We start from the raw sequence: 25,143 nt of genomic DNA, 5'->3' as shown, positions 1-25,143 counted from the left end.
CGTGGTCCTGAGCCTTGCCGGAACTTCCTGGGCCGAGAAATGGTCAAAAACGATTGTTTTTTGCCGTTTCGAGCATGCTCGAATATCCGCGGTTATCCGCGATTGTCAAAGCGGGTCGACTCTTGGAGCATTTTGAACCACAAATTCGGACTCCTCAACTCATTTTCGCCCGATCGGAGAACTTTCGATTTTGACCGGAAAATTTTAGTTCATGTAACCCCTGTCGATTTTACTGGATTGGCGATGGAAAAAAAAAAATTCGAGATTAGTTTAGAATTTAATGTACTTCGAGGGCGTAGAACAGATTCAGCATGGTCCTCGAGGCTCACCATTTTCATGCAGGGGCGGACAATACTATTAACCAACTCCGAAGCAATTTCAGTGATATATTTTCTAATTACCTTTTGTTTTTGGCATTCATAACATTTAATATTCGCACACAAAAAGTTCTAGGAAGTTTGATTTGATTCCCTGGTTGATTATGATTGGCTCTCAAATCTTGGTTGTTCCTATTAAGAATCGTCTTGTAGTACTATTTTCATAACAACATATTTGAGGATTTCAAAATAAGATCTGAATCCTGTGGTCAATGATACAAACAATGGTAGTCTAATGATTAAAACTTGAGGATATATTTGGGTTAAAAAAAAAAGATTCAACATTATATAGTGGGTAAGAGACCATTTAATAGAAACATGATGATATATACAAGTTTTTGTCAGAAATTACATCCTTCAGTTTCAAAATCACACTTGCGTAAACTATTCTTTCAAACTTCTATTGAATCACCTGTATAGTATTAGACTAATTTAAGAATGAACAGGACTGAAGGCTGGATGCCTATATGTAGAACTAAGAATTCAAAAGTAAACAGGAAGAAGTAAAAAGTAAGAAGTTCGAATTAAGTATAAGTAATTTGGAAATATATAAAACCTTGCTTGATCCACACAACAATTAACGCAGGTAACTGGAATTTGAGAGACAGTAAAAAATTAAATGCTTACAAAATAACATGTTATCTTGATATTTGGTTACATGAACGTTTCGGTTGTTCTTGCCTCCAGAAACAGCATCTGAAAACACAAGCAAAAAATTTCAGTGGATGAATACATACAATAAGTTTGATTCTAGAGGATACAGGACTCTCTTGCCATATCAACACCTATTATGAAAAAAAATGTCTTCATAATCATAAGATTCTCTGGTTCCTTGAACATTCTGTGTTAGTTACTTTCATTAATTCTTTTAATGTAAATTTCTCTACAAGGAAATATCCTTCCATACAAAACTGATTCGTTATAGAGAGACCATATTGTAGTTTGCTTATTATCCAGTTTACTTATGATAGTGACAAATTATTCGTTGGTTCCTTCGAGCCGAGATGGTCATAAAGAGCAATGTGTTAACTGCGAGTTTTCATCCCTTTACCATCAAAAGTATTCCTGTCCCATCATGGAGCCAATCTAAAGCTACATGCATTTGGACCAAGTCTGACAAAAAAGAACCAAGTCTTATTGAGATTGTATCGAGAAAAAGAGATTTGAACTTCTCTTCCTTCAAGACACTCAAGGTTGGAGATGAAGTTTAATGCCTATTTGTGCATTCTACAATAATTATCCTCAACTTTACATTTATCACCGGACAAAATATGTGGCTAGTTAAGCTAAAATTTAACCAACTCAATATCTCTCTTAACTCATTTCTTTTCAAAATAAGATTTGGCTCCTATTTACTTAATTCTGTCCGTACGATTATACACCAGAAAAATCTCCTTATTTTGTGAGTATCATCAAATAATCCTATTCATAGGAAAAAGGACTCGAAGCTGAAAATAGGAAGTTGGTACCACTACATTGAGGAGAGTTTTGCGACTAGTTTGGCATATAAGTCAAAAACCAAAAATTACGAACTAAATCAAGTTGACAACGGTTTGAAGATCACAGGTGAGTAAACACACTTCAGAGTAAAAGCTTCTTCAATTTTTATCTGCCATATGCGAGGCTAAAACTTTACTATGCGCGACTAAACACCCTCATGCAGTACCAAAAACAAAACGAAATTGGACCTAAAAGTTAAAAACTTTTGCTATATGCATTAACATCCCCTCTCCAAGGGATGGTCACAAGTGGATTACATTTTGAAATAAGGAACCATTATCAATGACTCTCCCATAAAGGCACATAACAGCATAAGAAAACCAATGGCATGTGTGTTGTTTCTAAAATGGGACAGAAATAGTGATTCCTTATAGCAAAATGTAATCCAAATGATGAATACAGAAAACCCATTTCTGAGAATAAAATATTCAGATTGGGTGAATAAATTAGAAAAGGAAGTAACTCACCCTCGGGAAAAGCTATTAGCGTGGGGAAATAGATCTTGAGTAACGTCTGCGAACCTCTGGAGAACGGCTGCGACTACGAGATCGGGAGAAAGATCGTCCACGTCTTGGAGATGGTGACCTAGACCTTAAAAAAAAAAAAAAAATTGTTAATATGATAGAGTGCAACCGTCTTAGTTAAGAGAGGGAGAGATGGGGGAATTTACCAGAGCAATAATCAATTATTTTCAGTTAAAACAAAGATCACTAAAATGCACCAATTCAAAATTTGTACGCTTAAATCTGTTGTGGTTGAGAGACTGGCTACGAATTGGATGAAGGCAATCTGTGACGATATGCAAGTAGATGCTTTCAATGGAAGTGACTAGACAACCCAGATATGTTAAGAAAAAATTATGACTTCGGGATGAGAACGGAGACTCATTGTGGAGTCATTTTATTGGTCGAGGCACAGGATTATAGCTGAAAAACTAATGATATTTTCGAGTTTTTATTATGGTTTGTAGTTACTATGCCTGAAGAAAAAAAATTGGCTGACTTATCCAGACAAGAAATTTTAGGACTTTTGAGATTTCCATTGAAAATTGATCATTCCAATTTGAATTTTGTGGTTAGAGCTTAACATAATAATAAACCGATAGCAAAGTTAAAAACAGAAAATTAAAAAAGAGAGAAAATTGAACTCAATATTTAAGACAGTAAACACATGCAAAAAGTTTGTATTCACAATTGAGATCTCTGATACATGTTTCACTCGAGATCATCGAGATGAAAGGCTGGCTCTTTTCAACCCACATATCCATTGGTCATCTGTCTTATACACCCTTCTTTTTAGTAAAAATATAATTCATTGATAAACTTATTTTTTTGGTATTGGAATAAAAATGTTTCGAGTCTTTAAAATTGACAGCAATGTAAACGTATAACTTAATTCAACTGCATACAAGCCTTAGACAAAAATGCAGAGGGTTAAAAACGATTATTAACATTAAAAAGGGCACTTGCACGGGCCAAGAAAATAGTGCTAAGCTCGTGTAGAATGGCTGAGCTGCAAATAAAATGTTACTATGCAATAGACGTTTTAAATAAATGTTACTTATATCTGCTTTTCTAAATTTCAAAGAGTTAAATTGGATGGGAAAGATTTCCCTTACAACAACAAAATTTAACTTTGCTGTTTCTTACCAGAGCAAAGGAAAAAAAAGAGAGAGACAGAAAATTGGGTTGGGCCAAAAATTAAAAAATTGGCAGAAATGGCATTTGATAAAACACACACTATGGATAACACTTAAACTGCAAAACTCTAAATTCACACGGTTCTTACTTCAAGGACTAAATGACACTACATTACATCCGTGTGTACTTATGAAAGAGACAGTGATCTCAAACACATGCTAGTTGTGAAATGATCTTTAACGAAAGTACATAGGCTATTTGAAAAGCTTTTCATCGGTGCATGAACTTCCATCGTAACCCTTTGTCTAATCCTACTTTTTAGGAGATCCGAAAGCTTCCAAGTAATTTTTGTCACTTCCTAACTTTTCCTGATAATAAAGATTAACTTGCAGATGAAAAGATCTCTCTTTAACACTAACCTACCTCCGTCCCAAACTTGTATGATGTTAAAATAAAAGTTCTTGGAATTTAGCTACCAATTTGTGAATTTTAATTAAGATAAGCACAACGGCAACCAAACTTAGTTTTCCCGTGTTCTAACTGTGAAAAGTGCCAAAACATGAACTTCAATTGCATCAGACAGAACTTCTTAATCAAAACGTGCAAGTGACCTTAAAATGGTAAAAATTACGGCTAATTAAGATTTACGCACCAGACCTGACGTACAATAAAGGATGAGATATTAAGTAGAATGCTTTAAAAAGATGATCGGCATGAAGCATAGCAGATGCAGTTTCATCTTAGATGAATAGACGACAAGTCGAGTTATTGATGAGACACCAAGAAAAAACGGAGGCTAAGTTGGTAAATTTTTCGCTTCAAAATGAAGAAGTTTGCAATTCCACCGAAGCACCATTATTGACTAAGTGGAGAAGTTTGCGATTCCACTGTAGAGCCAATAGCGACTATTCGAGAGGAATGCACTCAATTTGGAGAATGGTTGATTGGAGTGCGCTGGCTTCTCAGCAAATAGCAGTTCAGATAACAGATAGGAAGAATTTTGTGAAAAGGTATCTTGTTGATGGGTGGTTGGATGAAATAAAATCCATGTTTTTGGGGGGAAGATCTCGTATTCGTGTTAACAGATGTGTAAAAGTCGTGAGGAGGATCTTGGCACATTTCCTGCAAATTATGTGATAAACCAATTAAAATGTGTCTAGGAAATAGTTATCAGGTTTTTTTTCTTGACTGCTCAATCCATCACTCTGATCAAAGCATAACAAAAATCATGGTAAAAAATGCGTGGCAAAATCTAGTGCGAACACTTTGAATCTAAGTTCTTTCATGCTCTGCACTTGACCAATTCTATCAAAGTCACATGCTGAAAAACGATTTCAGCCGCAAGATAGTACCACTCCTTCACTTAAGAGCTAAACCAGATTATTGTAAGAGACATTATGTTGGTATGTACACTCAATAACATAGCAATACTAAGGACCCCTGCTAGCTTTAACTTCTTCATTTTTATCTACATTCAATGAGTAATCCCATCTGCATGTTTGTTAAGTGAACCTGGAGGTTAATAGTAGTTAACGTATGTCTATGTAAACTATGTAAAAGTCCAAAACTGTATATTTGGTCAAATTTGGCGTGGCAAAATACATTCGTACTTTTAATGCAACAAACAAGACATTTTTGGAATCTTTAATGCTAGATTTGGAAAGCAATATCCTTTGAAAACTTTTGAGTGATGTTAGAGATGTAGGAGAAATAGTTAAATGACTGTAAAACTGCCCTAAAGAATAATACATTGACTGAGAGATAATGCTTATTGAATGTAGATATGTAGAAAGGTATGAAGCTTCTGACTTTATCTAAAATAAAAAATAAAAATGACGACACACTTTTAAAGTTTCATAAAGTAAATGAAAAACATTTTGCTTCATCACAACCAGCATAGTGACAGATAAATTACTCTTCATGCTTCCAGCTGACGTTGTTACGAATTAGACCAATTCTTTTCGTTTGAGCTTTAAGATAATGAAAATAAACGCCCACAGAATTGATTGCAGCCCTGATACAAATTTGTCTTTTGTGTGGAGACAAAGATAAGAGGTGGAAAGTGAAGCCTTGAAAGTTCAAGAACGAACTTTCAATTTCAACATAGAGTTCAACCTTTATTTTTACCTACAGAATTTTTCAGTTTCTGCATTACCTTCACTGAGGTATTTTTTTTCAAAATTTTCCACACCCTTACTGCAATCATTGTTGCTCTTCACACTGATTTGAACGAAGTACAGGTAATGTTTAGCTGTACTAGAATAAACATCAAAAAATCGTTTCTTGAGGTCTTTAAGACCATATCTAAATTAAACTTCAAGAAAACATTTAAATTATAGTTTGAAGTTTAACTGAATGCCTTCCTTTCAAAACTGCTCTGAAAAAATGAAACGCTCATTTTATTTATGGTGGAAAAGGTTTTTCTTAAAGGTATCTTTCCACGACTTTTTCTTTCCATTATAAGTACATAAAAATTAAGCGCCAATATTGTTCATGGTAAGAAGTGCCAGCTCAAAGGTTTCAGGATAATCATAGTGCACCGTTAAAGCACCAAAAAAGTTCAAATTTTTGGTTAGAGGTGTCATGAGTAAAATTGACACTTATTTACATTCTGTTTGCAAACAATCGCAATGCAGTCGTCTGATAGGGATCGAGGATTGACTACAATAACGATCGGGCCGCAGTCAATCCTCAATTGCTATTGAACAATTGCATTGCGATCGCTTGCAAGTAGAATGTAAACGAGTGCCAACTTAACTGACGACAATAGGGCGCTTCAGGGAAACTGACAATGAGCAACATTCACCAAACAACGTATTCCATTTACTTAAAATCTTCAGCAGAATTAGTTTTTATTTTCTTTTCTAGAATTTTTTTTTTTTTTAGAACCAATCACTTCACAAAACACGTGATTCAACTGTTGTCACACCTATGACAATGGAATGATCTATAAATGGTTTTAAATGTCTCTTGAAAGTTTTAGTGAATATTCTTGTAATTCTTTTGAATCTCCTTCATGATATGAACACCCATTAAGAACAAGGAAGAAATTTGTCAGGTGAAACTATGCAACACATTGAGGTCCCTCTGGCTTCTTTCAAATTAAGGAGATGGACAAAAAACTAAACGGCTAATTACCTGTATTTGTATGGACGTCTTTCGCCTCCTCTTCCGCTACCTCCAAATCGTCCACCACCACCACCGCCTCCACTGCCGCCACCTCGCCTTCTGCCGCTTGAGTGACCTGATGACATTTCTACTCGGATCCTTGTTCCGCACAATTTTCTGAAAAAAAAATTATTTTCAAAATCGATTGAATTTCAAGTCTTTTTGAGTGATTAGATTCATCACTGAAATTTTATCATATTTCGATGTCATAGACGCATTTAGTGTGACGTCACATTTCTATTTAATTTCAATATCTCGAAAGTCGAAATGTGCCCCAACAAACGAACACAACGTTCGTCCGAAGACTAAGTATTATGTCACGAGCTTATTACATTATCAATTCTTATGAATGTGGTCTCAAACGTTTTAGAAAAGGACTAGCTTTCATAATTTTACAGTCGGATGGATTAATGTTTTAGTTTTAGCATTCTTTCATCAATTGTCCGTTCTGGAGGTTAAGTTTGTTTTATGGGGCGCATTTTGACTTTCGAGATATCGAACCAACAATATCGCTCCGTGACGTCACCACTAAATGTGTTTATTTCGCGAATAGGAACTGCGATTTCTGGCTCATTTGTAAGAGCACTTATGTGCATGGGGAAACTGAAATACCTTCCTGATATTTTTTGTGAATACTTTAGGATGAAAGAAGAAAATTAAGAGAAAACTTAAAGACAAACTTTTGGTTAATTGACTTTAAAAAAAACTCATTAGCAGAGAATGAGTCTGCTGAAAGCAAGGGTAGCAGTTAAAGGAAGATTTTCTGGGGATGAAATCATGTAAAAATCTTGATGGACACATCGAAAGTCTGAAATTCACTCTTCAAAGCACAACTAGTGTAGCTTACTACACACTTTCCAAAATTTCTTGCATTTGTAGACAATTTTTTATTAAGACCAGCAATCAGATTGACTCGAAGAGAGATTCAAGGAAACTTACCCCAAATAAACGAACAATTTTGCTGTTGGACCACTAGACAAGGATGCTCTCTGCTGAAAATCTTGCATGGAAAATGATTCACACGACAAGAAGTTTTGAAATCAGCTCCTGAGCGAGATATTGTCAAGTGTTTTTAACACATATTAAAAGGAAATCGAACCATACAAATGATGTCATTGGTATTTTTGCCAGTTAACCCATGATAATTGTGAACACTTGTATCTTGTTGAGGAATTACTTTCCACACTTTCTGTTGTGTGGTTCATTTTTCTCGTAAAATTATGCGAAGTAAATGTAAATAACTGCGTAATACTTTCATTCATACCTTTTATAGAGGACTATTGTTATACCTACTCGTATTCTAGGTATGGTTTCTTTTGATTTAAAACTTTTTTTTAAAATTAACACAAAGAAATAAGGAGAAACCAGAGCTATTGAGTACCTAGTGATTCCTCAGAAATGAATCTTTAGGACCAAAAATCGAGGATACTTACGTTCCATCTAAAGCTTTCACAGCGTCTTCAGCATCTCTTGGATCTTCGAATTCAATAAATGCGAAACCTGGTGGGTTTCTGGCGACCCAAATATTACGGATTGGTCCATACTTGGTAAAAGCATTCTGGAGTTCATACTTGGATCCATGATTCCCCAAGTTACCCACATAAACTTTGCAAGCTAAATCCCAGTCTCTATGTGACATCTGAAAAAACAAACATAGTTACATTAGTGTTCAAAATCATAATTAACAAAAGCAGAGAACCATACAATGTTTCTGCATTGAAAAGTTTCAAAATTTCTCTGGACAACTTTGTCTTGATTACAGGAAAGTCTAAATGAGGTTAAGGTAAAAATAACCTGTTGAGCGGTGCTGATTCGGAGGTAATCGGAGATCGACATTAGTCTCAACATGCGATGTGTCTGCTCTAGCAAACATACTGATTGAGGAGACTGAACATGAGAAATAGTATCTGCTAGATAGCCTGGAACTTATTTATTTCCACTTGATTATGCATTGATGAAGAACAAAAAAGAAAGTCAATATGTGGTTACCATCAAAAGTTTGGTTGATGCTATGTGAATCTGCAGACTTCAAGAGTCAGAATCCATCACCTGGGATTCTATGCTTCACACCGAAGTCTATCAAAAAGAAGTTTGGTCCAAGTAATTTGATGCAACTATAATTTCAACTCTTCATAGCATCCAAGCATTCTCATGATTTTGTGCAGTACCTATGAGTGAGTTGGGCATCATATGTTTCCACACGGATTGCGTAAGTTCGTAAACTTCTTTGGCGTGGACTCAAGACCATTTTACGTCACCACATTGATGGTAGAAAATGTTTTTCCTTTCAAAGCAGTTTTGGTGTTTAAAATGCATAGTTTAAATTACAAAGTTGTGGATTATCAACTTTGCCCCGGCTAATGTAGGCCATTCATAGTGAGGGATAGATTCTTGTGAAGGAAGTATAAACATCAGTACCACTCTTCAGCGTTGGCTCAAGCCATCAAGACTTCATGTAAAGGACACGAAGGGTGACTCTGAATGGGAAAAAATTTGAAGTACAAAGCACAAGAGAAAATATTGTGAATGCTCTTTGTAAGTTCCTTCCGAACCTCAGGGCCAGCACATTCAAGATGCTTGGAAGTAGGAGGCCAGGCGCAAAATTAGATTACGGATGGAACACATGAAAAGTTATAAAAACAGTGCGTCGCCACCATGGTGATACAAAAATTTATTTAAGGAATTCAGTGAATAAAGTGGATAACATACCGTCAAAAAGGCGAAATGCGTCGGTAAAAGGCGTCGCTGGAGGAGATGAACAGACCAGCTTTAAGTAGGAATATCGGTGAATAAAAATGAATGGGCAGTAAAGTGACGTTTCTGTTCTAGTTGCACACAGTCTTAATGCCTTACTTGAGCAAAATTAAATTGAAATGAAAGTAAAAAATTAAAAAGACGGACAATCATGAGTTCATGACAAGCTGCGGTTTTCGGTCGGTGCCTGCGTGAGATGATTGGAGAATGAATAAAGGTGCGCGCATCTGTCTGATTTTCTTTCTAATGACGTGAAGTGGGTACATGCCTTGTGACGTCAAGCGGGTGCAAGATACAACTAAAAGTTGACCACTTACTTTTTGAAAGGAATGAACATTTAATTTCTCTCCAGGAAAACTTTCTTAAATGCACAGGCACAAGCTTGATATAATAATAGAACTTTAGGAATTTTTATTGAAAAACTTGGGAGTCTTCTTAAAAGAAAAGTGAGCAAAAAGACACTGTAATGTTTGGTGATCATAATGCTCCGACTTTCTAACAAGGCTTGAATGATCTACCCTGATAGCAATGAATGTTAAAAACTTTTAAAACACTATTAAATTTCAAAAAGACAACTCTTAATATAACTGTTAAAATGTTTGTAATAGGAAACCCTTTGTAGATATTTTCTCAGTAAAGTTTACGAACGGTAAAATTTAAGTAAAAAGGTGTTAAAAAGACTCTTAAAATATCAAGTGTAGTTTTTCAAGTCGGAAAATATTTGAAAATTTTTTAAAATACACTACAGTGATATTTCAAGACTATAACAACACTTTTTTCCTTAAATTTTTTTCCCCTTTATTTTTTTGTAAATTTTACTTAAAGAAGTTAGTGAGAAAGGGTTTCTTAAATACGAGCATTTTAACAGTTTTTTTAAGCGTTTTTGAAAAATTTTTTAAAGGGTCACTGCTACTAGAGCTGGTTTATTAGAAATCAGTAGGGGGCCGTCCATAAATTACCTAACACTTAACGGGAGGAAGTGCCTCTGAGCCTGCATTGCAGGAAAGGGGGAAATAATAAAAAAATCCGATTTTCAGGTTTATGTGATTTATGAACGGCCCCAGATACCTAGTATTTAAGAAGAGATACAACACAAAGTTAAAATCCACAGTCTTTTATGACTGAAAATTCAGATAATTACCTACCCACACAACTGCATGACCAGGTAGCTAGAGCCTCTGAGATTATCTCAAGGGAGGCCATTTTTCCTTTCAAGGATAAAACGAAATGCCCAGCGGGCCGTTTCTTAAAAGCTTAAAGCAGCCCGATACGACATCGAAATGCGCTACATTGCATGGTAAAGATAGGGTTATGTCTTGTCTTGTTGTTCTGACATAGTTTTGATAATCAGTGCGCAGGTTGATCGACAAATTTTCAGACTGTAAATCAAACACTACACAAATGCACGCATGTAAAAAAAATGAAATGAGCTCAAGACTTCACTATGAAAGCTGCGGTCATTTTCATACCAAGGGTCATAAACGGTAAAAAAAAAGCAGAAAATAATATTATGTAAAGTAATTTACTTCTATTTTAAAATTTCTATACAGTTAAAAAAGTACAAAATTCTACATTGTAGAAAACATTATGTGTGAATAGAGAATGGTTAGTGATAAAGAAAATATATTATCTACATTAGTTTAGAACCTATCTATTTGAGCAGGTCAAATCGACACATCAGACATTCCTATCAAAATTTAAAATGAAATTTTACAAATCATACTGTCAAAATTGAATGACTGTACAGAAAAGTAGCAAGCTGAAAATGCTTGCTAGCGGTGGTACACCATTGGTATAAAACACATTGAAAGCCTTAGCAGGCCAAATGAACCATAACTGTATTCCAAGCGTAGACTGATAATTGAAACTGATAGGCCAAGTGACAGACGAAGTACCTACGTAAACAGAAAATTAAGCGATCCTATTGGTTGAAGCAAGTGGTTGACATGGACAAAGTAGAAAAGCAATAGACTAACTAACAGCAACTCATGAGAGATTCTATGGTTAGTCTATCATTTTCCCCTTGGTCTAAAACAACCACCTGTTTCAACCAATGCGATCTCTGCGCTTTCCTTATGTCTATAGCTTTGATTATACCTTTGTCTATCGATTTCAATAATCAACCCACCGCACAGTGTGCTCATACCCACTCATGAAGATAACGAGTAAACCTGAGATTAAATATACTGTTAGTTGATCAGAACTATTACGGTTATGAATGGTTTGAAGTGAGAATCTTACTTTTGTTTTGGCATCTAATAATACAATATACAAAATCACGAATAAGTTAGAAATACGGTGAAAATATTTTGTACAGTAAAATTTTAAATGTAAGCTACTAAAAAATGTCTCTGCTTTCGACACTTATTTTTGGTGAGGAATGGAAGTATAGTAACTGGATAAAAGAATTGTAGAGTTTAGGAGCAACTTACATTTTCTTTAGGTAACCCTGAGAAAAGCAGGGAGCAGGGAAATCACAGAATTTAGAAAATGAAATTCCTCGGCACATCTTTGATTTGCCAGCACATTTTGAGAAAATTCAAAAACAGTTAAAGATAGGTTACAAAGACATATCTGAAAGAGTTTTCCAGAAAAATTTGCTTTTTGAAACTTCAAACCAATTCTAGAGAGCAAATATGACTCAACAATAATTCCTTGACACTTGCGCTGATTTCCCTGTCATTTCCAAGTTTTCCCTACCTTTTTAAAATTCCCTGACATTTTCTAATTATCTCAGTATTCCCTGACTGTGGCAACTCTGTTTTCAACATCTTTGCAAGAGTCAAAAAAGTTTAGATCTACACAGTTAGTGATAACTGATGATAAGAAACCCAAGAAGCTTCAGGATTATGTTAATGAAATGTGAGTATTTCCACTCATTTACTCTAAATTTCCTGTTTTATATTTGGTGTTCTTATTTTGGTGAGAAAAGGTTGAATAAATACAGAATTAATGTTATTAGACTAAATATCTGATGAATAACGAAGCATTTTCAGTTTTTTTAACACAACTTAAAATAGATAAAGCTGAGAGAGAAAATTTTTTTTACAAATCATAATACATTTCATAAATATTTTACAAGATACATTGCCTCAGTTTTTGTACAAGTTGACGATAGTTGGAGGTTTTGGGAACTATCGACGGTACTACACAAATAAAAGCGCTAGGAGGGTGTTCAAAGCGCTTGAGATTGATCAAAACTCAATGTTTGTTTCTGAAGATAAAATTTCATTCAGGAGATATGAAAATGAAAAGAATTTTACTCAAAATTCCTGCAGCTCTCCTGAACGAAAATCGTTCCACAAATGCAGCTGAATAATGTCTATACAAAAGCAATGGTACAATTATTAAATGATACAGAATAGCTGTAATTGGAAGACACTAGGATAAGTAATTTTCTCCCTTTCCTTAGAAATAATTGAAATATGAGCCCTCACAAGAAAAAGGACCTCAGTCCACCCGCATACACAAAATTTACAATAGGGAGATTTTCGTTGCGGAGGATCAAAAAATCAAATTTTGAAAATTTGATTGAAAGCTCTGCCTGAGATCCTTGAAAAAAGGCTACGAGCGTTGAACTACATTATTGTACCAATTTAGGGCATAAAAAGGCATTCAATTCCGGAACTTCCTATTCTAAACATGGCAGATCAGAATCGGCCACTAGACAAAGTCTGAAGCAGAAGAAAACATCACACGTTTACTTTTCAAAATCTTACATAGAGAAGAATTCACTCAACGGGAAGTTTTGAAATCAGCTCTTTAACGAGATATCAACATGTCTTTTAAAAACAGATCAAATGGAAGTTTGATTATCCAAATTATGTCATTTGTGCTTTTTCCATTTAACCAATGTTAATAGAGAACGCTTGTATCTTGCTCAGGAGTTGATTTTTAAACTTTCCGTAATGTGATTCGTTTTCCTGGTGGAATTTCAAAGAGAAAACACGTAGGGTTGTACTTAAATACACACCTTGTCTGGAGGCCCTTTCATCTCAGAATAAATGTATTTGAACTTTCCTCAGTTTGGTTCGGCATTTTAGGATGTTTTTCATCCCAAAATGTTCGCAGAAAAGTAATCTATGTACTGGTATCAATGACTCGATTTTGAGATTCTGTGGACTAAAATCCCTCTTCTTGTGGACAGTGACAAGTAAGCAGTTTACATTTGAGAAAGTGAGCTTGAAAAGCAATTTTACGCAAGTTGCTTTACACTGAAATTACTTGAAATCAAAAGCGTTATAAGAAGCGGAACAGGAATAGTGACTAAACTGGAAAAACACATATACTAAACTCGGCATCCACATACCTTGATCACAGTGTTTCTAAATTTCTATGATTTTATTTTTTCAGAAGAGGATGAGACAGCTTAATTACTTAAAATATTCATGGAAAATTCCCAAACAGAGAAAATATTTCATGAAAATGTTCGCACTTAATCGTCTTTCGATTAAGACTTATCATACAATGATAAGTCAGCATTGTCACAAATCAACATACGTGGTTTCTGAGTTTAGCAATTGTAAACTTGATCTTTGAATTAGAAAACTGATAATTAGTTCTCGCAATAAAGCTTCTCTGTTGGATTGTTACCCTGTTTGAGCAGATATGCTCAATTTTAAAAGAAAGGGAAGGGAAACACTAGGGGGAGAGAAACAGATTATACATATTAAACAGAGAACATTGAGTAGAAAAATAAAACAATTATAAATTAAAAAGTAGTATTGATACCTAAGATTTTTTAATTAAAACTTATTGTGAAAAAAAAGAAAGAAAAAAAAATGCAGAAATTGATTTTCTTGAGAGAAGTGAACAACATAAATTGTTGACTCAATAAATATTGCAAAAAACCAAACTTAGGCCACATAAAAACAATATTTTATAATTTCCTAGTATTTACAACTTTCAACAGCCATAGGAAAGGATTCCAATAAATTTATAAAAATCTCTAGGGAAAACCGATGTCCTTTGACAATCCATAAATGCAACAAAAAATTTGATAAAAACAATGATAACGATAGACTTTGTCTGATTGTGGGAGGAAATCACAGGAACCGATCAAAAAGCGCCGTATGAGGTTTAACAGTTCTCCACCGGATCTAACAATAGTGCCCAGTATCAATATCACTGCAATACTTAGGAAATCACCTGTTTCACATTGTGATACATCTGACAAGATTGGAGATTCTTCAGTAAAAATGAAAACTATGCAAATGCGCAGTTGGCCGGTCATTTGAAGAGCAAGTTTTTTATTTGACACAAGTTATTGCATGATTCCGTAGAAATTGATAATTACTCAAATTGAAAAGTATACTGAAGCTGAGGTGATACGCGAAACCAAAAGCTTAATTCCTATGCCGCTCATACAAAAGGACAAGCGGTGGTATTCACTTTAACGCAACACCAGGATCAGATTGCACATTGCTTTTTGAGCAACATCTAGTAAATATTTTTGCAAGCTTTGCAACTAACATAAAGCATGTTGAGAAATTTTCAAAAATGAAACAATCCAACACAATAGACGTAAAAATCAAACTGCAAGAGCAAATACTTTCTATTGGTTTGGATTGCGCAAAGCGATTTCTGAATCATTCAAGCGCTGGTTATGTCAAAATTGAGAAAATTGTGGCGATAGGCAATTTTGACTTGAGTGACTAGTCTTCATTAAGTAATAAATCATACAATTTTATTCAAATTCTAGTTTTGACGAATTGCAAATATACCTACATAAAATTGCTGAAGATTCAAGACTTAGAAGTTGATCAGATAATGCACTTAGAAATTCAGCGAATATTTAACAACAGACTTAAAGATTGACTTAGTTCATGGTTCCAAACACTGGATTATGCCTACATATGCTTGGTCCAAACTCTTCGTAAGCTTTCTTCGTGTGGCACATTTGGAAAAATTCGGGCTGTAACGAAAGATATAAAGAGATTGTGATTCACAGCTTAGAAAAGCTAAGAGATAAAAAATTAACAATAATTTTTAACAATAGAATTTTTAGTTTCAATGAAAAGTAGGTACCAAAGAGAACAGTTTTAACTCAAATTCAGGCTGAAGTCTAGGGTTCCATACTGAATTAAAACTTTCACCCTAGAAGACCCTTTATAATTAATTTAATGCACTTTTGCTGGTTTTTCCCCCCTTTGCAAACCCGGTGCAAAAAAAGTAAAACAGCCTCCCTCTTTGGGATTTGAATATTAAGGGGCATTCACTTCCTATCTCCATCAAGTTTTTCAAAGGACGTTGGAATAAAAATCTTTCTCTTTCCGATAAATAATGCAAATTCCATAATTTCAAACATTAAGTGATGCTGAATTCGGATAGGGACCTTTACAAAGTTGCACAGTTGCCAACACAATATGATCATTTAAAAGAACTACTCGATTGTGAGTCAGATAAGATATAATATACAATTGTGGTAATTTTGAACTTACCGTTGAGGCATACAGGCTCCCACCAAAGAATACTGCATATCGTTGCATCTTGTGTGAAACCACTTGAACATCCACAGGTTTTGGCTGGAAAAATAGAGAGAAATATTAACAATCATTAAACTTGAGCATTATGATATTGAACATAAGATTATATTCCCAACATTCATATTAAGTTTTCTGATCTTTTAAATTGATTTTGATTGAAAATTCTGGTTCTTTTTGCAGCGGTTTCCTTTAAAATCACAATACATTACATAATTATGGTTTTTTCCTATACTTCCTCTTCACTACATGTACAGTTTTTTGTATTATCTTGATCGTCTATTTTGTATTTCTTTTTCCGTTCAAATTATTTCACAGGCACTTTCTGAACAACTACAATCTGATTTTAAATTGATACTCTCTCATACATGAATTTTTCTCTGCTCTAAGGTTTCAAGCAGGTGGTAGATTTTATCATTTTTGTTGTTCTTCTCCAACTTTCATTTTTGGTTTTCGAGTCTTTTAGAGAGACTGATTCAATTGCGCAATTTTAGAAAACAGTCGTAAGACATTTGTATGAGATTGCACTCGCAAGGTTCCTTGCGAAATTGATGTGCACCATTGTGTTTGCCATATAATAGAACCTCGCTAAGTCAGAATGCATCAGGACCAAGCATTCAGTCAGAGTTAGCAGGGTTTCCGAGTTAAAAAGACTTGGTATTGTTTCGTCTCGCACTTTCGAATTTCACGCCAAAAGCGCAGCAAAACTACTCCACGTCGTAACAACATGTCGAGCGCTCACAGCCACTGCTAGAACCACCAAATAAAAAGCTCTACGCACTGTAAAGGCGACGGGAGGTAGTATTTCAGTCATTCTTCTAACTTTAATGCCTCCTAAAACTGTAAGGCATACATTAGTTGAGGAAGCTGTAAAGTTATGAGATAGTGCCCGGCAACCGGCAACCATCGATCCCAAGAAAACGCGGCATGAGTTCGCACTTCCATCTGTCAATCTTTATCTTGCGCAGAAGCTGACTGATTAACGCTGAGCGAATGATTAATGACTTCTCCAGACGGAGGGTGCGCTGATGTCACGGAATGAAGAGGGTACGCCAGAGGCATTCGGTTCATTTCAGTTTTCCTCCTGCCTTTGTTGACATGAACTATGATCCTGCATTTTCTGCAGCCCTGCTGCACTCAAAATTCTATTAATAGCAGGAGGCACTTCGACGGTGTAAGTCGACAATCACATAACTCGTTTGCGGTGTCTGAAAATCTCCGCCTCTATGTTATTTTTTTAAAGGAGAAAAAATTGGCATCATTCTTTGAAGTTTACGCAGAATTTTATTCGCACAGAGAAGAAAAATCACGGTAGTTTTAAAGAATTGCTATTGAGTAGTTTTCTGTTTAAAAAATAAAGTATGGCAGGAAGTCTGCGACGTCGCAAACCGAGTTATGTGATTGCCGACTTACACCGTCGACTTGGGTTTTCTGACTCTGCTACACATGCATTTCTCTTAAGTGGTGCAATTCTAGAGGGCGTGTTCACTATTCCATTAAAGATAGGTCCAGTCTTTTACTGCTCACTCTTTTGACAAGGGCAGCAGTCGAGATTTCAATTCCGCTAACCTCAGCATGCAAACTTTAATCCTAAAATGCAATTAATCTCTTGAATGAATGGATTTTCTTAGACAATGTAGATACACTTAGTTTGTGAGAAAGTGTCAAAGTAAAATCGTCACTTCTCTAGTTCAAAATCAAACAAAATAACTTACTTTGATATATCCCCCACTTAGGGTTTCACTTTGTTTCAATCGGGCATCGACAACTCGTTGAATGTCCCTCTGGAGCCTTCTATCGAAATCTCGGAACATTGTTGATCCACCAGACAGGACAATATTTTGATACAAAGAACGGCGAACATCGATTGGGCAGTTTTGAATGACGTTATCGACAATTTCAGATATTGGTGTATTGAAATCAGGATTTGAAAACTGATGAAACAAAAAAAAGTCAGGGTGTAGAAAAAAATATCACTAAAAGACTAATAAATTTTGATAATTTTCACTGAAATGACAGGGTAGTGACTGAACTCAAATTATCGTAATTCCCAGACTTTTCCGATTTTTCAGACACATCCTTCATTAATTTTTGCAAAATTCACTGAATATTGTGAATGTAGAAACTTCTTTCTAATTTACAGAACATACTAAAACTTTGAAAATAGAACTTTTAAAACAATGTGTGAGCCAAATCGTCAACCACCTGAATTCTGAGAATAATACTTTTTGAAAAAAAGAGAAAAAGTAAGTGCGCTCAGAATTTTTGTAATTGACGACTGGGTGTGCCTAAAATTCACTGACTTTTCATTGTCTACAAACAGAGAGAGTAAATCAAATCAACGACCAACTAACGCAATCGCTTGAGGTTGTCTTCTCATCAAATGAAAACATTTCCTATCTTCCAGCAAAATGTCCTGATCTTCCCGGTTTTTAAAGCTCTCTGCCTTTTCAGGGTATTCCCAGATTGATGCAATATAAAAGATGAATGCATATAAAAGATGATATGCATTGATGAATATAAAAGATGGAAAGTACTAAACAGTGATTAAAAATTTGTGGTGGATTCTATGAAATTTTTTTCACCAGCCAGAAATTGTTAGTAGTCTACTTCCCCACTGTTTTACACCCGGATTTTTTTCTTTTTTACTTGCGGTAACTGAAAAGAGTATATATTTTAATTCCATTTGCTAGAGGTCTACATATTACGATAAAATTTTGGAAAATAAAATACTAATGATGAACTTTGTTTTATTTGAGCAAAATGATCATTTATCCAGTTTCAATTCAATGATACACCCTTTCAAGTTCAAACTGATTTACATCGAAACAAGACATGTGAAAAAAAAACTCACCTCAGGATGAAAGAAGATTTCAGGTCCTAGAAAGCGTTCATACCCTACATCAACACTGAATGGAACTTTCGTGACAGAATTTACACCTTCAAATTTTTTCGTCCATTTGGCAGGATCAGAATCGTATTTTGCGAACTCTCGAGCTATATCTGGACAAACGTATGAGTACCTTTCTTTGATAGCCTTGGCTGTTTCTAAACTCTGCTCAGGAGGGATTCCAACCTCCCTCTCTCTCAACAGAGATTGAATGAAATATGTTATGTTGCGACCAGCTATCGGTATGTGCTTGATACAACTGCCAATAACATGACCTTCCGCCTGGAAGAGAAAAAAAATTGTTAAAGAAAAGAAAAGGCATTAAGGAGGTTGACAGGTTGGTAAAAACTTCGTTCCGATGAGAAACCGACAACTATGAGGTACTCTAAGTCTTCCATGAATAAACACGACATAATTTCCTGACTTCTTTAATCACCAAAAACTAAAATGAATATCTTGCAACAAGGAAAACATTGCGAGTATATACATGCAGGGAAATTTGAAACAGTCCTGATTTAAATAAATCATCACTAAAAAGAAAAGGTTTTCTATTCTTTTTTCTTTTCTTTTCTATTGATTATATACATTATACAGGAAAAACCTGATTTATTATGGTAAGTACATTTTTCATCTTAAACTGCATAATACAAGTGTGCTTTCTGCCAAAAGAAACATTCCCGCCAAATAATCCACTACTCAGCCTTAACATTTCAAAAACCTCTTTTCTCCTGACCTCACATTTTTCACAGAATTAGCTGCTGTCAGCTAATCACACATGTTTGGCACTCCTGTGATCATAAATTTTCAAGACCATTGACCCAAAATTTTCCCCTGACATTGAAAAAGAACATACATTTTGTTAAAACTTTGGGTGGCTGTAGCCGCACAAGGTTTAACTTTAGAAGCCATTTTTATGGAGAAAAAGTCTCATTTAGACCTGAAGAATCGGCTTCTAAAATCAAGTTGGTTAAACCTAAGACATCTCATAAAGTGCCTTAGTCAACTTCAACAAGGCTTTTTGGCATTAACGTGGAAGAGATTTTAAAGACCTGAGCATCATAAATAACTTAGTTCAACTTACCACAGGTATAACGTGAGTTACTCCATCACCACTGTCTACGACAAGACCGTTCAAGATAGCAGCATTTTCTGTTTTCCTATTCCAAGATGCAGCAAGAGCTAATACAGCTTGCACTGCTATGTACAGCCCAGGAACATTGAATGACTCGAACATAATTTCTAGACAAAGGATTGAAATAGTATCACCAACAGTATTTGTAACCCTCTACGGGGAGCCAAGTTTCTATTAAAAGTCAAGTTTTACAATTAGGACAATTCCCAAAATTCAAACAGAGCTGGAGTTAAAAAATTGAATTTTAGCTTCAAAGTAAAGTTCTAAAAATTTGAGGAAGGTGGGAACATTTCTAGGCTGGCCTTTTATTCTCTCAGGATTAGACTACGTTCAAATTAAAATTGATGGTTTTCATGGATGCTGAATTTTGGTCAGACAGTAAACAGAGTTACAAATCTGGAAGTTCAAAACTTTTAAAGTCTGTTTCACATCAGCCAAAAACGCACAGCCTAACAAGACAAATGTTCTAAATGTTCGCAAATGGACATTGGACCTTGAGAGGAGAATTTTCCTGACTGCTGTACGGCAAGCAGATACCTAATTCTAGCACCACCCTGATTTTTTTTACCCGGTTCAATGTGTCAACTATAAGTTAGTATAATAAGCTTTTGGGAAAGATGGTACTCAAGAAAAGTTTTGGGAGTATAAATTTATTACCCACTATGAATATGTTTTTTCCCATTTTTTAAATTCATGAATTACTTTAAACATATACAGAGCATTTGAAACTCTAGTCTTTTCATATCATTGCACTTCTGTTTTCAATCTATTGATCTTAACCCTTTTTGTGAATGGGAAACAATTACCTGCAAGGTATTTTCGATTTTCAGGCGTATTCAGGGGCAGAATTTTTTAAATTCATGAATTACTTTAAACATATACAGAGCATTTTAAACTCCAGTCTTTTCATATCATTGCAAGTCTGTTTTCCATCTATCGATCTTAACCACTATTATGAATGAAAAAAAATTACCTGCAAGGTATTCTCGATTTTCAGGCGTATTCAGGGGCGGTTCTGTGAGAAGAAAATAGTGATCTTCCGGGTCGGCACGAAGATATTTAAAAATACATTGCTCCAAGAACTTTTCCATTAGATCCCAATCCTCAACAAGACCATGCCGCACTGGATACTGAAATATATGAAAGAAAACTCCAATAAAGGTGAAAAAGGGTACAAATGAATCTTGAAGGAATTAGACTCGAGCATCTCACATAGCCTAGAGATAGATGGTTCATTTAATCCGATAGGGCTATCAAAGATGAACCATTCTGATCGAAACCTTGCCCTCCGCAGAAAGGTCCACTTATTCCTCCTGGACCAGAATACACACAAAATGCTCATTAGAATCAGGGCATATACTGGTTGCTGTCGAGGAGCAATGGAGCATATTTTTGTTGCAGCCAAGCTTCACTTTCTTTCCTGCATACCTTTAAGTGCCTCTTCCTGGTATACAGTCTTTCATGGTCAAGCCTTTCAGTTTTGTAAAAAAATTACTTTCTTAATTCATGTTCTTCCTGCCAATTCGGTCAGTTTTTTTAGAGCATAATAGACATCGGCCAGAGCTCTTCTTTTTGGAGTCTCAACCTCTCAACTCACATTTAGTGGCACTTCAAGGCATGCTATATGTTTGGTGGATCAAAACAATTTGTACACCTTTCTTGTGACTCTTGAAATTCTAAAAACACATTTGTCACTGGCATTTCAACGATTTTACAGAAATGTTTTAAAGAACTTGATCCTTGAAAGATAAAAGGCTGTACTCCTCCAACAAAAAGTCACATTTACCTGGCAGTTTAAAGGGAAAGGAAGGTTGGGATATGCAACGCTCTTCCTTACCATGTCTGAAAAACTTCGTTTTTCCACAATTATATTGTCGTTTTTGCTATAATTTTCTTCTAATTTGGTACTAAATTGCATTGTCTGAATGCTTAAGTGTTGCAAAAATAACATTTCAGTCTGGAGACCTTGATTTTGCTTACCTTGACTGCATATCCTTTTGCATTCGTGGCTTCATCGCCAATGTAGAAATCTAAATCCTCCACTCCTTTGGTTAATCGTCTGATGGACTGTTCACCAACTTTGGCTGTTTCTTTAATTGCGATGGCAGACGGGATTATAAACTGCGGCTCCTTGTTACAAGCAAAACCTAATTTTGTGTACCTGCGGGACGAAATTGATAGCAAGCATTAAAACGTATTACTTAGTGCATCATCTTCATTACTGTAAGCTTTGGTTCTATAAATTTTCAGTTTTTGTATCAGTTATAGGAGATCCACAGAGTTGATTTCCATGATTCCACAGCAATCAATTTTTTAACAGGCGCTGGTGAGGATAAACTCATGGTGTTTAAAGTTTGGTACTGCAAAGCAGCCCTCTCTTGGTGCAGATGCTGTCAATTAGAGTCAAGCTGCATAGCAACCAGGGGGGGGGGGGGGGGGGGGTCCCTAGCATGGGCAAGTAGGCGAGCAGGAACACTAGGAAAAATCCGGGTCGGCCAGTCAAAAATGAGAATGATTTTAGACTAATTTCTTTCCTCTGCAAAGCAAAAATAAAACTAAAAAAGGCTGGTCCAGTAAAACCGGATCGCAAGAACAATGCTGGTTCAAACCTAAGTAGTAGAATTACCCTAAGCATTTTGCAATTTTTTTTGTTTTGATTTTTTTTAACAAGGAAAATATGACATATATTGACTAATGATTCACAGAAATTCCCTAACTGTAGGATAGTGCCAGGGAAACGTTTCATTTATGGAATGAAGAAATCAATGAAAATTTTGCAATGTTGGAAAAAACAAACTTGATCCAACTTTAAGATTTCACAACGAGGTGATTGCTGGAGTAATCTTAATGCTCAAAACTGGTACCAGTTTCTAAATTGGTATTCAACTATCTACTCTGTGACTCACACCCTGAAAGTGTAATTTAGAGATAATGCAAACTATGAATGAATCCATGGTTGCCACCTGTGCGACTGTCAATATACAACTGCCATGAAAGATACAGTATCTTATCTTCTGAAAAATTCGAACGGGGCCATACTTGCCTCAACCAGGCATTGCTGCTTAAGGCTATAAAATTACCGCTGAAAACGTTCAACAAGAAAAATGGCAAACTAAGAATGCTAATACTTTTTATCAACTTTCATGGCTCAAAGCATGGAGAGCAATGAGCCAATGAGGGCAAAAAATAAAAATCTACATTTATAATTTCTTGTATCTCAAGAAATAAGTTCTACAATGTGCCTTTCAAGATCAGTGTCAAATCAAAATCAATATCAAACGACATTAACCTCCCAAATGTGGCAACACTTAACAATGAATCATGGAATATGTATACTGATAATAGGAATGTCAGTAAAAGGCAAGTCAAATACAAAGCTCGTTTAAAACTAAATGAATAAAGAAAAACCATAATTCTGAGGATGAGATGCAACGGTTATACTGCTGTTAGGCTGACAACGAAATAAAAATATCATATTCAGGGAACATTTGGTTCAGTTGAGATAAGGCTAACCTTGCAGAATCCTGTGTTCGCTGCGATCATTGAGTTCAGTACGAACATGTCGTATCGAAGTTAAATGAAATACGTGAATGCTTAGTTTGGTGATTTAGTAGAATATGCACCAAACTGTGTCAACAGGAGAAATGATGGGAAGAGAGGAACACGTCTTGATGTGCCTGGTCCCAATATCTTATCGTTAATTATCAGCAGATGAATTTAGCATATGCATCGTTTTCCTTGCAGTCACATCAGGAGAGTTAGGGAAACTGTATGATACGGTCACAGAAATGAGGCCTGGGGTTGTTTGAGCCTCGCAGAAGGGAGGCCAACACCCTTTCGTAAACAGACCTCAATGTGCAGTATGTAGAACAGTTTCAGGCGAATTTGTTACTACAAAACTGCAAGTCTTGAGACAAAAGATACGGGAGGTATTGTACATGAATGCCTCGCAAAACGATAAATGTAAAGGGTGGAGAAATTAGCCCACAGAGAGATCCTGCCCTGCTATAAATGGTCAAGGGAGCATGACAGCTTCACTTACCCGGTCCCAACGTCAATTACACAAGCTGGTAGTCGGCCGGTCATGATTAAATTTGATGAAAAACTGAGAAAAGATGCGGCTGATTGCTAATCAACCTATTTTCTACGCACGGATGAACTAAAATAATTTAATAAATAAGTAATCAATTGCTTTTTTATCACCAGAGCCACCGCGGGGAATCGGGGATTCGGGGAAACCGTCATCACATCACAACTGGCGCTGACTGTTGACCTCCACTCGGTGGCCAACGTTTTAACTAAATTCAAAATTAGCCCGCCATAAAAAATGCCGCACCTCGTTATGTCTCCGTCGACTGATTCAAAAGTAGGAATGAATTAGTTTCTGCTTATTTTTTACCCTTCAAAAACATATGGTCGATGAAACTACGAAAGCATATTTTGTGATTGCGGTGTTTCAAAATTTCCGCTCCAACTTTATTATCTTGGATAATTGTTTCCTGACATAAATTTTAAATTCCTAATGGATACGCTTGAAAATGAGAAGAAAAACCACATCAATTTCGTACAATGATGGTGATTGATAAAAATTCATAAAAGTAGTATTGTAGGATACTGACAGAATATGCTTCATGCTAATTTGTTGTTATTGTAATATTTTCATTTGTTATTGACCTGTGTAATGGCTGTAATTGCAGTTTTTACATACGAGCGTTTTTAAAATATAATAAAATAACAGCACTGCAATTTTCCGATATCAACATCGATTAATTTGCCTTTTGCAATGATTGAAACACTACCAGAGAAGACTGTGGAATTTTAAGAGAACAAAAAATGGTTTGCGATGGCAAAATAGTTTTGGTTACCTTAAGTAAAACAGTGTTATAAGTAAAGTAGTGCCTACTTGAGTCTTTTTAAATAGCAAAATTTGAATGAAAATTTTGGCATAGCATGTCATTGTATAGGACAATTCCAAAATCTTAGAACATTTTTTTGGCCACAAATACCTAGGTACGAAGGTCTGAAAGCAACAGTCGAAAAATGATGAAATTTACTATTTAATTTTGACACCCTATGAATAAATAAATGCCTACCTCTTCTGCTGGGCAATTTCCTCAAAGTTACTTTTAACACTACCTATCCTGCGCTCGAATTTTATAGGATGGAAAATAATCACAATTTCTTTTTTTAAGTTTTTTTA

At 35.4% G+C, this 25,143-nt stretch overlaps 2 protein-coding genes across 3 annotated transcripts; both read right to left on the bottom strand.

The window, feature by feature from the left end:
- Positions 1–661: 661 nt before the first annotated feature.
- Positions 662–9,655, bottom strand: LOC109035869 (RNA-binding protein 1). 2 transcript variants are annotated; one of them, XR_002009294.2, is made up of 6 exons: positions 9,395–9,655; positions 8,119–8,324; positions 6,656–6,802; positions 4,170–4,639; positions 2,345–2,468; positions 662–1,073 (listed from the first exon to the last, which is right to left on the bottom strand). XR_002009294.2 is itself a non-coding variant. In XM_019049677.2 (5 exons), exons 2-4 carry the CDS (start codon positions 8,322–8,324, stop codon positions 2,360–2,362), a joined length of 462 nt encoding a protein of 153 aa, XP_018905222.1. In that variant the 5' UTR covers positions 9,395–9,650; the 3' UTR covers positions 662–1,073; positions 2,345–2,359. The 2 variants fall into 2 exon arrangements, 1 of the variants encoding a protein (XP_018905222.1); XM_019049677.2 differs by lacking the exon at positions 4,170–4,639 and having other exon boundaries at positions 9,395–9,650.
- Positions 9,656–10,942: 1,287 nt separating this feature from the next.
- On the bottom strand, positions 10,943–24,190 carry Arp3 (Actin-related protein 3). The gene is made up of 8 exons (XM_019049678.2): positions 23,986–24,190; positions 21,924–22,104; positions 20,917–21,073; positions 19,893–20,050; positions 18,776–19,093; positions 17,637–17,855; positions 15,880–15,963; positions 10,943–15,353 (listed from the first exon to the last, which is right to left on the bottom strand). Exons 1-8 carry the CDS (start codon positions 24,027–24,029, stop codon positions 15,258–15,260), a joined length of 1,257 nt encoding a protein of 418 aa, XP_018905223.1. The 5' UTR covers positions 24,030–24,190; the 3' UTR covers positions 10,943–15,257.
- Between the last annotated feature and the right edge of the window lie 953 nt (positions 24,191–25,143).

Source organism: Bemisia tabaci, chromosome 10 (genome assembly GCF_918797505.1).
Source record: "Bemisia tabaci chromosome 10, PGI_BMITA_v3".
In the NCBI taxonomy this organism is placed as follows: domain Eukaryota; kingdom Metazoa; phylum Arthropoda; class Insecta; order Hemiptera; family Aleyrodidae; genus Bemisia; species Bemisia tabaci.
The sequence above is the reverse complement of the archived record's forward strand: the minus strand, read 5'-3'. Positions and strand labels throughout refer to the sequence as shown.

Coding starts and splice junctions, on each gene's coding strand:
- LOC109035869 (XM_019049677.2), bottom strand. CDS start 8,324: ATGTCACATAGAGACTGGGATTTAGCTTGCAAAGTTTATGTGGGTAAC. Junction 6,803..8,118: donor GTGAAAGCTTTAGATGGAAC/GTAAGTATCCTC, acceptor TTTTTTTTTCAG/AAAATTGTGCGGAACAAGGA. Junction 2,469..6,655: donor AGACGTCCATACAAATACAG/GTAATTAGCCGT, acceptor TTTTTTTTTAAG/GTCTAGGTCACCATCTCCAA.
- Arp3 (XM_019049678.2), bottom strand. CDS start 24,029: ATGACCGGCCGACTACCAGCTTGTGTAATTGACGTTGGGACCGG. Junction 21,074..21,923: donor CAAAAGGATATGCAGTCAAG/GTAAGCAAAATC, acceptor CATATATTTCAG/TATCCAGTGCGGCATGGTCT. Junction 17,856..18,775: donor AAATCTTCTTTCATCCTGAG/GTGAGTTTTTTT, acceptor TTGTTTCATCAG/TTTTCAAATCCTGATTTCAA.